This window comes from Brienomyrus brachyistius, chromosome 6, assembly GCF_023856365.1.
Source record: "Brienomyrus brachyistius isolate T26 chromosome 6, BBRACH_0.4, whole genome shotgun sequence".
Taxonomy (NCBI): domain Eukaryota; kingdom Metazoa; phylum Chordata; class Actinopteri; order Osteoglossiformes; family Mormyridae; genus Brienomyrus; species Brienomyrus brachyistius.
Genome location: NC_064538.1, coordinates 22,885,640 through 22,901,189, shown reverse-complemented (window position 1 = coordinate 22,901,189; position 15,550 = coordinate 22,885,640). Strand labels below are relative to the sequence as shown.

General features: G+C 46.1%; 1 protein-coding gene across 1 annotated transcript in view; it reads left to right on the top strand.

The window, feature by feature from the left end:
- The window catches only part of LOC125745103 (plexin-A1-like), a 149,178-nt gene that overhangs the window by 27,859 nt on the left and 105,769 nt on the right, over positions 1-15,550 (top strand). The window contains 1 exon segment of the mRNA XM_049017601.1: positions 5,965-6,147. Within this exon segment, the coding sequence (XP_048873558.1) occupies positions 5,965-6,147 (183 nt within the window).

The window sequence follows — 15,550 nt, the reverse complement described above, 5'->3', positions numbered from 1 at the left end:
CGCTGGAATGCCTCACTTCCTTGACACGTTGGTCCCATCGGGCTTCCTGCTTGGAATCCATTCCGAACTGTTCTGTACTTCACAAGAATTGATGCAACATTAGAATGTATAAAAAAACTTTCTAATGGGAAAAACATCTTGGCGTGACAGCATTCGCTTATATGATGATTGCCTTTTTTTGTTTCCTGAAGTGAAAGCTTTCCAACAGTGTAATCTTGTATAAATATGGCAATTACACCCATCCCCCCCCACCCCCATTGCCGGTTCTCAGCTGCTCTCTCTGTGGCTGTGCTCCGGCCTCTCAAATCGCTCGGGGTCCTTCACTTAATGATTAATGACAGTTAATGAACCCTCTCCACCTGGAGTCCAGCAGTTGCCAGTGGGTTCGTTCCCAAAATCTATTTAGCGACAGGCTTTTCACAACGCTGATTTGTGAAGTTTCTGTGCCTGGCCTGTATGGATGCTGGCCTGTGTTTCAGAAGAGCAGGCCTTGTTGGCTGGGGGCAGCAGGTTAATTGGATTAAAGTGTACTATGCAGCCTCATTCATGTTACGCAGATTAACAATTGCGAAAGTTGCTGCTCTAAAAGCTAGTGCTGAAAGTATCAATAGATCATTGTAAATACATAATGAGGCCGACATTGCATGTAATAGAAGATTAATTGTTGTGAAGGCCTGCCGCATGCTTCTCTGCATGGTGGGGGATGTTTAGGGTTTTAGGGACAGGGCCTCCCTCTACCATGGTGGGGGGGGGTGTTTCAAGCTATTTTTCCACTGTTCTGCTTCCTGTCTGGTGGGAGAGAACCCCCATTTGTCATCATTGAGACTTTTTGGTTGATGTAAAGGGAGGATTGACCTAGGGTCAGGATTGGCATAAATCTTTATTTAGAGGCGTCTCCCCGGGGGGAGGGGGGTTCGTCTTACAATTTTGCAATGTTTCCGAGGAACCACATGCTCGCTGGGGAGTCACTCTGCTGCATTGTGGTGCCATGCAAACAATGCAGAACTGTCGCTCTTTTATAGAAAAGGGGGTTGCTGCTCTTGCCAGTGGCTCGGTCACTCTTCTCCTCACCAGGACTTGTGAACAGTAGCATGCCCGCTCGTCGGATGTCTGGCGTAAGCCTGCCATTGCACATTGACCTGCGGCCTGGAATTGGGTCGGCGGTAGCTGGGATGGCGTTTGCATCCCCAGCCTTTGCCAACAGTCAACTGAGGAAATTCTCATGAAAGTCTGTCTCATCTGGGGGCACCGCTGCTGAATTAAGGAGACAGCTGCTCGTGTCTTTCTGTCATCAAGGGATGTTTGGGGTAAATGAGTCACCCAAGCGCCTCATTCATCTTTGAAATGTGTGGGTACCTGGTTGGTGCAGTTAGCCTTCCTGCATGTCAGGAGTACCGATAAGCCACTTTCCTCTCTGGTAAATGTGGCGTGCGTGAGCTGGGTGTGTGCCGGTGTGTAATTAGGGCTCTGTGCTGGCGACTGAGCCCGGAACTATCCTGCACCGGATCTGAACATCTGTTCCCTCTGCCTGCTCTCACTTCCTGTGCCCAGGTACATGGCAGGCTGGTGGAAGAGAGTGGATTTAGACGATGAGCGGATTTTGAGGTTGTCCCCATGAAGATGCAGGAATCTGACATTGTTTTCTGTCTGTATATTATCTTAACTTTTCTGGAGAAAGAAGAATGTGGGAGCAGACAAGCAGTCAGTGGAGTCAGACTTCCAAAGCCTGCCACGTTTTACTCCAGAAGCACAGTTGCGGTGATGACTGTCAAATGCGGTCTTCAGTGCTGAAACAAGGCATGGTGGGATTGGCACACGGAGTCATAAAAATGCAAAGGAGACCCTGAATTAGATGGAGGTGCGAGACAAACAGGTGTCGCCTCTAAAGAAGAGCAGGTAATAAAAATGGCTAAATGGGCTGATAAACAGCAGCAGAATCACCTTGGGGCCGTGAGCGTTGAGAGCTTGGGGCTACAGCCAGCACCTCAACACCTGAGAGGTCTCCAGTGGTCCTATGAGGAGGCAACTAGCATCAAGAGAACAAGCCTGGGGGGGCGGGGGCTTGACAGCTCAGTTAAGGAGGGGCACCGGTAAATGTGGTGATGTCGCTTGACGTGCTGGGACCGTGGGCCAGCACAACAGCGAAGCCCATCCTTCCTTTGTGTTTGGCTCGCAGCCTCAGAGCAGGACCTGCCACCATTAAGGGCTAATTAAAAAAGCTGCCGTCAGCAGCCGGGAACAACAAAGAGCGACCAGCAGCAGAGAGCAGCATCCGGCATCAGCAGCCAGACCAGGGACTCGGGGGCCTCCAGGAACGTGCTGCTTCTGGGGGCTCGCTTAACTAGGATTTTTTTCTCCATAACTGGCAAGCATAAGGCTCTGCCCCCCCCCCCCCCAGCACTTTGGTAAATTGTCAGATCTGTTGCATCATTCTCCTGTGGGTGACCTAACTCTCTAACCCATAGCTGCTGTTTACAGGAGATCTCTCTGCTCTTTTGTTATTACAGTTTGCTCCCCACAGTGCTGTCCTGAGAGAGGCTTGGGGCTTCAAACCTTGCTGGAGATAAATATGTACTCTATCTCTCTCTCTCTTTCTCTCTCTCTCTCTCTCTCTCTCTCTCTCTCTCTCTCTCTCTTTCCCTCGGCCCCATGGTACGCTGCACATTTCTCAGCTCCTGGAGCACCCACTTGTTATACAGTCTGATCAATTGTTTTTTCCAAATCCACTTCGAGTTTCTATCCATTTTTAAATATCTCAAGGTCGTGTTGAAGCTACTCTGGCCAAACACCTTTCCCAGAATGCATTGCTGTGATTTCATTACCCTCCCTCCTTCAGGGTACGAGATGCCCATAAGGAAGGACGTTGTGTGAAACCTGTTCTCTTTTCTGCACCCTCTTTTCTGCCTTCCCATTGTGCTGCAGATTGAGAGCCCCCCTGGATGGATTATAAATTAAACCATGATGGGGGGGGGGGTGAGGGGTTGGAGTGGGGAATGGAGAAAGCCGACCTTTGTGACCCAGGCGGGTGGATGGAAATGGCGGGAAGCGGGGCGGCCTCCATTGGCTAAGATTATCTGTGTGGCGCGGCGGCCCAGCCTTTCGCTGGAGAACGGGAAGTGTCAGAAGCTACTGACTGACGTGTCATGACCGCTTATCTTCACGAATCCCAATAAAGGAGGCACTCTGGTCAATGGCCACGAGTAATACTCCACTGATAAAGCGCGTCATAAATGCCCATGTGAATAAGGACTGTTGTGTCTGCTCGCCTTCTTGTGAATGGCCTGTTTTGTCGAGTTGTTCTCAGACTCTTCGCATTAAATCCACCCGCCAAGTGGTAGTAAATTCATCCTCCAAACTGCGGTGGCTTCCTTCGAAGGTCGGCCCCTAGCACTGGACCCCGTGGTCTGTCCTTTCTCTAACAAAGCTCCTTTGACATGTTTGGCTCTGTGCTTCTGCTGCCCTCATCTGACACTCTGCCTCGTGATAGAGCTCTGGCCAGCGAGAGCAAACCCCCCCCCCCCCCCTCCTGCCTTGCTTTTCCACAGGGATGTGCAATTTCTAGACCGGAAAAGTTTTTCCTTGATTGGAGAAGATGGAACACAGAGACACAAGAAAACATTGCAAACAGGCCAGTGCTAGAAGGCCGCGGAGAGCAGAGGATACGATTGCTGATATGTTCGGTTCATTACCGTCTAAAGTCAGTCGCTCTGGGTGACCGCTGTTCTGTTTCCGGAGCTCTGATTGCCCATAGCCTCCTCCCAGAGTCTCCCTCGCAGCCCCTGTTGGTGGCTGCTGCCAGCTACAGCTTATCCTGAGGTGCTACATCACCTTCTGTGTGGTTGCTTGGGCCTACAGTGTGATGAGAGCATGGGGGTTGGGCTGGGTTTGTGAACATTTAAAAATGTTTGGATATATGCATTGTGTTATTCCAAGATCCAGTTTGATCTTTATCAAAGTCATAATAATGACAGTATTATTGAAATTTACTGCAAACATTGTTTTATTGCTTTATCTTTTTGGAACAGATGGTTTAAACTGTCAAAGTAATTCAAGTCAAATCAACTGGTGGTAAATTATGTGAAGCCTTATATTTTGTAACTAATGGGTTGTTTTGTATTGGCAGCCTCAACCAAATGCCTTTTTAAGCTACTGATCATACTTTGCAGTAGTAGAAGGTATTTTTCCACGTTCCTCTATACAATGTCAGTATTTTTAAGGCAGGTCTTTCTCTAGAAGTTTGCTTCTGATCACAAAGCAGCTTTTCAATTGGATTAAGGTCAGGATTCTAACTTGATCTTTCAAAAATATGGAACTTTCTTTGAGCCACACTGTTGTTGATTTGCTCCTGTGGCTTATTGTGATGTCGCCTGACCCAAATTCTTTAGAGCATTAGACAGATAAAATGACATTCTGTGGTGGGATTTTCTAATACAGGCTGGAATTCATTGGCTGCCCAGTCAATGCAAGCCAACTAGGCCCCTGGGCAGCAAAGCAACCCTACAGTACTGGGGATGGGCCGATCCACATTTTTTCAGGTCTGGTACAGTTCTGATGCACCACTGCCCATAACGATACAGATTCCAATACCAGAGCTCTTTTTACTTAAATATTGTAATACATTATACTCAAATCAAAGCAGCCCAAGCCAGCGACTCCCAAATCATCCATTGCTTTTTTCAGATTACTTGTGTTGTCTCGGACAATTGCGTGCAAGAGTTGAATTCTTCCATTTCTAAATGATCTTCTAGATTATAGACTAGAGACCCATGGCTTTAGAAAGCCTTTTGTCACCCTTATGAGCTTCCACAACCCTTCTCAGGACTTTGTTTTGACTGCACTTTAGCAAAATTGTTGTGAAAAACTGGTCCCCAAATTGTGGTCATTTTATATTGTAGGGGAGGCCAGACCCACACTGGAATTTACTGTAATAACTGACTCAGGTTGTGCTTTTTTAAAGAGTATGTTATCCTGCATTTTCCACATAGTTTCTCCATCAGTGACCCAGATTAAGCTGTTTTTTCATTAAAGATATATATATATATATATAAAGATTCTGTATGCATTATTGTGATCAGATTGCAGCTTAGGGGACCTTCATGCAGAATGCCATGTAATTCCTGAGGGTTTTTCCCCTCTACTGTACAAAGTCGCCCATGCCCCACTGTATCTATCTGCTTCTTGCTTCTGCAGCCTCATCTTTCAGCTCTCGCCGTTAATGGGAGCAGGGATATGGGCCCAGCCTCTTGCTGGGGAATGGTGTTATTGTTGTTCTGAGTGCCTGTGGTTCTCTTGGGGCCCACGGCTTCAGGCTTGGTAACCTGCTGCTCTGTCTGATGCTCCCCCCACGCCCTCCCCTACTGGATGGGTGATACATGAGCGGCTTCGGTGGGAGGCCACAGACTCCAAAGTTGGGGGGGGGAGGGGTGCATGTGGCCTCATTGCTATTAATGAGATCCTGCTGTGGCCTGTTGGGGGTCAGTATTCTGTAGGTGCAGTATCTGCAGGCATGGTCACCTACTCTGTTGGGGACGTGGAACTCTGTTTTGGAACGTCTCTTTAGAACTTACAGAGAATCATGCCCCAAGGCACCTTTTAGTGATTTTTTTTAACTTCTTACGCCTGGCTATACTGTTATCATTTTCAGTTACATCCTCACCACCCATAAGAGATAAATCCGTGATATCTTGGCTCACCTGTTGTCTTCACATATGCACCTAACTAATTAGTCTGTATCAAAGAAGCAGCCCTTGCCTAACCGGGTTAGCCAGACCAGGCTCATAATTAATTACTGGTTGAATTAGAGAGTAAAACTGTGAGGTGGGTGGGGGTTGGCGTTGGAGGGGGGCTTGCATGAGGCAGAGATTCATAAATTAACAGTTCTAGGTGGCAAAGTGTGTGTGTGTGGCTTTCGTAATGATATGTAAATCATCATGGCTGTCGGGTTCACTGCTCTCTCTCTTCCAGCCCCTGCAGATCGATGACAATTTCTGCGGCCAGGACTTCAACCAGCCCCTGGGTGGAACCAGCACCATTGAGGGCTTGCCGCTGTTTGTGGACAAGGAAGACGGCATGACCTCAGTAGCTGCCTATGACTACAGGGGCAATACAGTGGTTTTCACCGGCACCCGCAGCGGGAGGATGAAGAAGGTATGCACCGGTTGTAACCTGTTTTCCTTGTCTGGTGAGCACATGACACAATGATCTGGGCAGGTGATGTTTGTATAAAATAAATCTGACTTGTTGGTCAGTGGGCAGCCTTCCTGCCCGAGTTGCCACCCCCCCCCCCCCCTCGGTAGACTATGTTGGATGGTGAACTTTTCAAGCAGCCTGCAGTTGATGTATACACCCATTTATGTTGTCCTCTGTTGTTCTGCAGAATCTCCATTTGAGCTGTTAGCACTCTGAAAGGCTGCAGTTATCTAGAGGCAGAGAAGTGTGTTTGTATTGATTTACAATTAGGACACTGTGGCAAGAGCAGATGACCTCAATACCCCACCCACCCCCCCTCACCCCCCGGTCTGCTTTTTATTAAAACTGTCTTTACACTCATTTTCCTTCGGGTTTCTTGATGGTGTTGTTTGTCTTAACTGGGAACTGGGGTGATGTAAATTAATGAAAGGTGCAGGACCCTATACTGGTCCCATGGACTGTGAATATGCAGCATATTTCCTTGCTCCATTTGGACTCGGAAGTTGGAAATTCCGAGTTAATTGTCGGAAATTTCAGTTGGAATGCCCCCCGAAGTCGGAATTCTGTCTCAGAATGTCAGAGGAACCTCTGCAGCACCAACCTGTAGAATTCAAGATGGCTGCTCCCTTTACAAACTTAAGTGAAAGCTGAAGTTTCATGCTGTTTATTAGCACTTATGTCTCATTTGTGTTTTATTAAATTTGTCATAAAACAAGGTACCGTTCAACCGCCATCTGTGGACATGTTGCTGTGGTGTTTGTGTGCGCAAAATACCACGTAATGGCTGATCAGCTGATATTGCTAACAATGGCTAATAGGGAACCTGGCTAAAACTGGGACCTGTTACAAAAGCAGGATTTCTTGCTTAACCAGTCAGCTTGCCGGATTTAAGGTAGTCTGTGCTCAGTGTAAGTGATCAAAAATAACTGGGATAAATTAAATCCGACTAGTCAACTGGCTAACCAAGAAGTCCTGCTTTTGAAACAAGTCCCTGGTATTGATAAATGACATTCTGACTTGGAATGCAGTTAATATGGATGTGATGCCATTCCTACCTCCGACTTCTGACCTCTGAGGTAAACAGAATGCAGCATTATCCTACGTTCAATCATCTCTCTCCGAGTCGGAACTCGGATGAAAACGTCACGAAAAACGTCACTTCCCATCGGAAACACGCCTCTTTTATGACGTTGATATTGGACAGAATTTTGTTTCTCCTGTGAGGTAATTCCAACATGCTGGCTTGCACAGTCAACAGTAATCCTATTTTATAAATATTTAAAAATGTTTATTTTGTTAAATGTATTAATAGTTATACATGTAATTGTACGTGTTCGATTTAGAGAATTCCATATCATGATTGTAAACGGTATCCTGTGCAATATCAGATTTTTACCAGACTTGTTAGTGTATTTTGTTTGTTTGTAGTTTGTTTGTCTGTGGAAAAAAGAATATTGCTATGAATATACTAAAATATTTTATGACATTTATTTTAATGTGGTTTGACTAGTTCGTGTTTCTTGTTTGTTTGTCTCTCGGAAAAAATAATCTCACTCCAAATCTGCTAAAATATAAAGCAACAACACACAGCAGCGTGTTCATGGAGGCAGCCATGTTTGTTCCGAGATGTGGTAGATCGAACGGGAGATTGTCGGACATGATGTCACTCACCTCGGATTTTCCGAGTTCTGAGAGATAATCGAACGCAGGATTTGATCATGCCTATGCTGTGAGCTGGTGGGATTGGAGGACTGTGCCACTTCTCTGATTGGTCAGCCTCAGTCACTGCCCTGTCCTCACAGCTTTGTAGTGGTGTCAAAGATTATCAGACTATTCAAGGATTATCTTCAGAAACAGAGATTGCTTTTCTCAGGAGAACCAAGTTGATTTTCCTGCTGCCTCAGCAGCAGATTGTATCTGTAGTTTTTACATATTTTAATATAGAAATCAGATTTGCCACAGCTTATCTTAGGTGGAGGTCATGTTTTCTCATAGTTGGGGCATGGTTCTAGATACTGCACACAAGCACCGTCCACATGCATGCACACTTGCAGAGCCACACTTAGCTTTTATGTTGCACTTGCTGATGTGATACTCAGTCATTTAGTCCTTGAGGCTGAACTTTCAAGTGTTCTCTGGGGTTGTGCCTTAGCCTTAGACGCTACAGGCACAGTTTGGTTGGGTAGGCAGGCAGTGGAGTATCTGAAATGATAGGTGTTGATTGATGTTATATTTCCTTGGCTCCCCATGGTCCAGAAGTAGTGATCTGCTGCCATCCACATAAGAAGGACCAAATGGAGGCAGATATAAATGGGCTGTAAGATGAGGCTACGATGCGTCTGGCGGTATCATTTAAAACCGTTCTGTACCCGTGGGATCCGAAAGCCATCGCCCCTCTGTCTCAGGAGTGGCAGAGACCTCTGTATTCATGCAGACATTCCTTTAAAGCAGTGGTTGTTAATCCTGTTCCTACCCCCCGCCCCCGCCTGAATGTTTTCATTCTAACCCTGCCTTTTAATAGGCTAATAATGAATGTGATAGTGTGGGTTGGAATGAAAGCGTTTTGGCAGGGGGTGCCAGGAACAGGATTGAGAACCACTGTTTAAAATGAAGGACGACGACTGTGGACTTGCCTCCAGGTTTGAAACTGAGCCTGACCACAGTTATTTATTTACCCAGCTCGTCTATTAACGAAAGGTTTTTAAATGAACCGTGTGTTTCACCCAGCCTCTGCGTACCACTGGAGGAGCCTGTATTGGTTCATTGCTCTCAGCATATAATTGTGCCGTTAATCTGGTGCTGCGGATGCACTTGTGGAGTGACTGGCAGTGCCTTGTGTGAAGTCATTCTTTGCTTTGCATGTATTTATGTTACTGATATTGTCACCAAGGTTTTTGTTCTGTGGACACTGCTGAGTGACTGTAAAGGCATCCCTTCCTGTCGTGAGTCTTGAGTGCATGCATCCGCATGCAGGAAGGCTAGGAGGTTGTCGGCTGGGAACTTGGATGAGGAAGTTGTCACGAAACCTCAAATGCTTTTACTGTTCTATATATATAACCAGACGACACCTAACACAAAGCCTAGAGTATTTCGAATTTCAGCCACTTTGCATTTTTTTTTTGTCTTCCGTTAATAGAAATTCAACACTCTTCCTGGGAGGGACGTAGAACATGCTTAGTGTACCACCAGACGTAGCGAATTTATCGTTTGGTGGATAGTTGAGCTGGAGAGCAGATGGCTTGCACAGATCAGAATCCTGTGAGTGTGTGTGTTTCTGTGTGTGTGTATGTGTGGGCGCGTGTGTGTCTAAACCTTACAGGAGCCCCTTAAAGTTCAGAATCTGTCTGCTTAGCCTATTAAGACTCCCTTCTCAGCTGACTGCTCTGTGAGGAACTGCCCTTCTGATGATGTCACCGGCAGCTGGGCACCGCTTTGATTGGTTGATGGAGGTCAAGTCCCCTCAGCCCCATTGTGATAATGATGTGCTTGCTTTGACCCCTAGCATGCAACACTAGTGGGAAGGTCACAGGAGAGTCTCTCAGCTATTAAAAGTTTGCACTATTAATGAATTTGCCACCGTAGCGTAAAATGAACAGTGAGATATCATCTACAGCAGCCCAATCTAGAGCAGGCGGCTCATCCTAATTCAGCGCCATCACAAGCTTATGATGAAATTCAGGCACCCCCCCACCCCCCTCTTTCCTGCCCCCCTCACCACCTGACTGGCACGTTAATTAAGATGCATGGTCTGATTTGAGCTAATTTGCCATATGAATCATAATTATAGATGTGATTTAAGAAAAAAAGGATTCGGGGGTCAGTTTGGAAACGTAATTAGTTTGCGTAGTGAGAGGAGATGTGAGGTGCTGAGGACGTCATTGTGGGACTCATCCTGGAATCGATGGAACTCACGGATGAATCTCTATAGTGAGACGCTTGTGAAGAGAACTGGGAAATAGAGGGATTTTGGGGGGGGCATTGGTGAGGGCCATGAGGGTAGGAAGATTGTAGAGCAGGAGTCATTATGATAAACAGGCATGGCTTGTTGTCATTGTCATCATTGCTCTTCCACTCCAGGTCAGAGAAGGAGTCAGAAGTTACACTCATGATGGTTTGTGGCTCAGCAGGTTAGGACCCTGTGCCTGTGATCAGATGGCCGGAAAATGGACAAAAGCAAATATGCTGCATAGATAAAAGCTAAAAACTAGCACAGCAGCCAGTGTTAGCAGGTGCGCTAACAGTCGAAAGCCTATAGGATCAGACCGAGACCGGGTCCCCGCACTGCACTCGTCTGCACCCCCCCTTGCCCCAGTGAGGCATCGGCCGCCTGGCAGAAAAGCATGTTAGGTTTCAGGAAAGTTGCAGGGAAATGAAACACAGTCCGTGCCTCCCCCTGCATGCGTGTCATCTCGAACACTCTCACTTCTGTACGGAATCTGTGCTCCCAGAAAGTTCCCCATCCATGTTGCTGGCTGTATAATAAACTGAGGTGTTGCACTCCTGACTCCTTCTCCCCCTCCCGCCGCTCGCTACTTTTTATCGAAGGCTGGAGTCAACACTTATCTCGTTCCGACGGAGATATTCGGTAATTAGATACTTCTGAGAGCATCTGCAGTGAAGCTCCTGACCTGAATCCTGCTGCCTTTCTCTATCACTTGGTACCGCCTTTATTGGTACCTGCATGATGAGATGTTTCATTTCATGATACATGAGATGTTCCTGTGGGCCACAGCCAGCCTGTCATCATGCCAGATTTGTGTCTCATTGCCCGATCATTGCTTGATCATTTGTTGTTCTTGCATTTTCTTTGGCCGTATGCTTCTGCGGCCGGGGGGACCTCCTCTGTGAGTGTGATGTATGACCGCCCATGTGTTGGGGCATGTTGTACCAGCGAAATGGCAGCTGTGAGGCTTGCAAACACTTCCCCCTTCAACAAAATGCCTGAGACAACTGCCTCTTCAACAACTCTCCAAACAACTGTGCCCGTGTGGCCCATGTGGCATAAGTTTGCAGTTATTCCAACGGTACCGCTGGGCCAATTGCGGTGAAGCAGCTGTACCCAACAGCTGCTGCTTCACTCCCCATTGTGGGGCTGTTCTTCTGCTTTCACCCCACGGTCCCCCTCATGCTGGTCTATGGTTTTTTGCTTTAGGTATTTTCAGATCCAGTTCTGTCAACAGAACATGGTGTCAGGAACAGGGTCTTTGGTGTCCTCCTGCAGTGATAGTCAGAGTTACCTGCTGCTATTTGCTTGTAGCTGACACCCCCTCTTTAGATGACACTTCTTGCAGTCTCCATTATCCTGCCATGTTTGTTGTTTAAACAAATGAATCATGCATGTTGAGACACCTGGCTATGACAGGTTAGTTTTGGACTCCTGGAGGTTCAGCTAACATTCCGGTTTGCTTATAGTGTGGTCTTTGATAGCTCAGATCTTGGAGATTGTTGTCCATAACTTTGGTTACTTCCCAGATGTTAGATGCTTCACTTGTCCAGCCATAAAGCCCAGGTGCCTCTGCTATGGGAGCCAAATTTAGCACAAGGATTTAAGTGTGTCACTGTCTTTCTAGGTTGACTGTTCTAGATTTGCTAAGATCCTTTCAGGAGTTTATGAGGTTATGCTGTGAATGACCATTTGCTGCCGACTCTCTTGTTCTGTGGCTAGGCTGCTTTCACTTTCTGCACCCTTTATACACACCCTCATGCATGTGAACAAAGAAAAATGCCCCCATTATCCACCCCCAGCCCTATGGAATCAGCTTTCCCAGGACAGCAGGAAATGCAGCTCCTTTGTCCCGGAATGAAAGTCGATCCATACTGAACTAGCACAGAATTCCTTAAAACATCCCTAATGGATTCCACACCGGCGCACCAGATGCAAGTAGTTGCTTCCATTGTATTAGCTGAATGATGTTCAAAACAAAATGATCTGAAGGGAGAATTTAATTGATTGGTTCACAGCGATAACCAGTTAGTTTGTAGAGGAGGTGAAACCAAGCAACTAGAGGAGGCGGGACCAACCAATCAGATGTCTTGGTCCTGCCTCCTCTAGTTGCTTGAACCCACCTCCTCTACTAACTGATTGGTTATCGCTCTGAACCAATCAATTTAATTCTCCCTACAGACCATTTTGTGTAAGTAAAACTGCCATGAGCAGGAAGACAGGGCCAAGGAGGAACCATTTTGTATTAATCGAGGGTTTTCCCTGATATCGAGAGTTTCTGAAGGTGGAGGGCTTTTTTGAGGAATGCTGGCTAATTTGCCATTTCTTTACAAAAGAGAAAATACGGGTAACCAGAGGTAATGGGTAAGTGTCCCATCTGTTAGCGCTCTAGTGCCAAAATACATTGTGTACTCATAGGTGGGAGATTACTCTGCATGCTGTCAAAGTGTTCTGCTCAGACCCATTAAGAGACTGTGCCCCAAACAAGCATCCCCTCCTGCCCCAGCTGTTTGATTATGTTGTTAAGTGAATAAAGCCTACCCAGAATCAGTGTGATGAAAATGTAATCTCACTGTGAGATGTGTCCCTTTCATTGCAACCAAATCACCTGCCCTTCTCTTTAATTAAACCATGCCGACACTTAGAAGGTTCCTTCTGGTGGGAATCTCTGGCTGACTGTGTTGATGCCATCACCCTCAAGTGCACCCTAACCTTCCCCATCCTCTAAATGCCTTCCTCATTCTGTACTTTCAGTACACCCCGCCATAACAGTGACTCTTGTTGCTCTGTACGGAAGGCCTCATGTTTTGCCTCTGACTAATGTTTCCAAGCTTGGGGCAGGGTTGGGGGGGTGGTTCAGACATCTCTGGCCAGTGGGGGTAACAGATGGGTAACAATAAGAGCCCTATGCAGACGCCTTTCTCCTCGGTGGGATTGTGACAAGGCCACAGTGCCCTGATTATTCTACTTTGCTTTTTCCAGAATGCATCGGCTGTCTCTGTGATGGCTACATAGCCTGTCATGCTCATGGCTAATGCTACTTCAGCTTTGTGGCCCTCAGCCAGCACTGGTTCTGAGAACAGGCATCAGGGTCCAACTTGGGTTATTCTGAGTTGTTCAGATGGTATGTTATGCAACCTTAACCAATACACGTCAATTTGTAAGTTATATCTAGTTTAATATGTACACAGAGACTTTTTATGTTAGATTAGTTGTTGATGATAGTGATGATAGGTGGTTGGTTGTTGGATGGATGGATGGATGGATGGATGGATGGATGGATGGATGGATGGATGGATGACCTTCTGGACTTATTTGAGTAAAGATCTGTTTCTGATTTCTTATGCTGCTGGAGTAATGATCTCATTTATGCCTAAGGTTGCAAAGGGGCAGAAAATTTCTGGTAAATCTCTGCAAACATCCAAGAAACTTTCCATGGGAAGTTAAGCTGGAGAATTTTGGAAATACTGAACTCTGTGAAACACTGTGTGAGCTGTCAGATATAGCAAAGAAATCAAACTGTATGAATAATACAGCATAGAATATGACTTATAAGCAGTGCATTCTGATGCAGATGCTTATTTTGGGGTGTTTTCACACATAATTACTCACAAGCAGTTGGTTACACAATGATGTCACAATTAGTGCCGACAAGATGTTTTTTTTCCCCAGCTACACTTAAGTTCCCTGTTATAGGCTAATTTACAATTTTGCAGGTTCTATTTCTTTCCATCAATTCCCATATATTCCTGTGAATTCCTATATATTCCAGTTAATTCCCATGGAAAGTTTCCAACTTTAAAAATTCCCTAGAATTTTGCAACCCTATTTATGCATTGATTCTCAGCTACCTTATAACACACAGCATTATGTCGGTATACACAGCTTTTTGTGTGGTAGTTCCTAACAGTGGTGAAAACTTTTAGAGCCTCCCCCTTCCCCAAAGCAGTCTTTTTGAACCGTGTTTCCCAATCCTGGGGGTCCCCGAGGGCTGGGTTGGGAAACGCTGTTTGGCAGCGTGTTCTTTCTAGTGATAGTGAATCCAGAGAAGCTTGACCATGAAACCCCTTCCAGCCAAGTTGAAGTCCCTGTGGACCAGCCTGCTTCTCTGGTCACACTCACTCCCCTTACGGGACGCCTCCTACTCAGTGTTGACGCTGCATGTGGCTCCTAATGAGGCTAATTAATTCTCCGCAAACGTTAAATGTTCTTTCCATCTGCTGTTGTAACTCGCACTTAATTGAACATAACATAGAGGTAAAGCTGACATGGATCTTGGTGGCCCTTACAAGATGGAAGGAGCCCTGCTTGTGGGTGTGCAGGGCAGGCTGCTGGAGCATCGCATGAGAAACCCAGGCCTGTAAGATGGATGTCCTGCTGCTCTGTTGGCTGTAGCAGGCAAGGGGCAGTCTGGCTCTGGAGTCACAGACCTATTCCCAGGAAGAGAGGATTCCCTGCACTCTGTGCCACGTGTGGCTTAGTGTCTCCACCATTCCTACCTACTTTGTCTTTCCTTGTTTTGATGTTTTGCTGCTGTCATTCCTATGTTTTCAAAATACCTTCCCAAAAATTATGTGTTGAAGAGGGGGAAATTTTATACATATGTTTTTTTCCCAGGGAAGAGATGGTACATTCTTATGTGCCATAGTCGTGAATTTTGAGTGAAAGTGGCTAATGATGCGGACTGAGCGATGGAGACTTTGCTGGCTGAACCGACCCACCACTGGTGCCCCCCTTCGCACTGATCACTGTATTCCCCTAACAGGGAATACAAATGGTTTTGGGACCCATTTGCCACTGCAGACACTTTCTCAAGAAGTTATTAACTCAAACCTCATTTCATGGAACTTTTTACAACTTTGATGGTACATTGTAAACCTTTGTTTTTATACTGAGAAAAAACATTTTGAGACAAATTGCATCATCAGTTGGAGCAGTGCCACATAGTGGAAGCAGAGCGAAGGGCTGCCTCAGACATTTGGTCTTGTCAGCATGATAACTCAATAGTTTCTCAGATCTTTCCGGTTCAAATATTGAGTCAAATGGCACCTAAATTGAAGCAACACTGTTTAGTGGCAGCAAAAGGAAGGGCGACTGTGGAAGACACTTGACCTTGTCAACGGGATACCACTGTTTGATCATATTACTCTATTTATTCATGCTTATTTCTTTGATGGATCTTATTACCACTTCAGAAAAACAATATATGGATGGAAATCTACACCTGAAAATCTACACCTGACAGACTTTGAGACAAATTGCCTCAAAATAGAAGCGGCAGTTCTGGGTGACAACAGAGGACAGATGGGTGTAGAAGCCATCTTGGGAACATGGTAAAATTTAAGCATTTAATATATTTTCTCCTTTGTCCCTTTTCGAAACAAGAGTTTTGGGGGAATCGGCTCAGCTTTAGCTGCC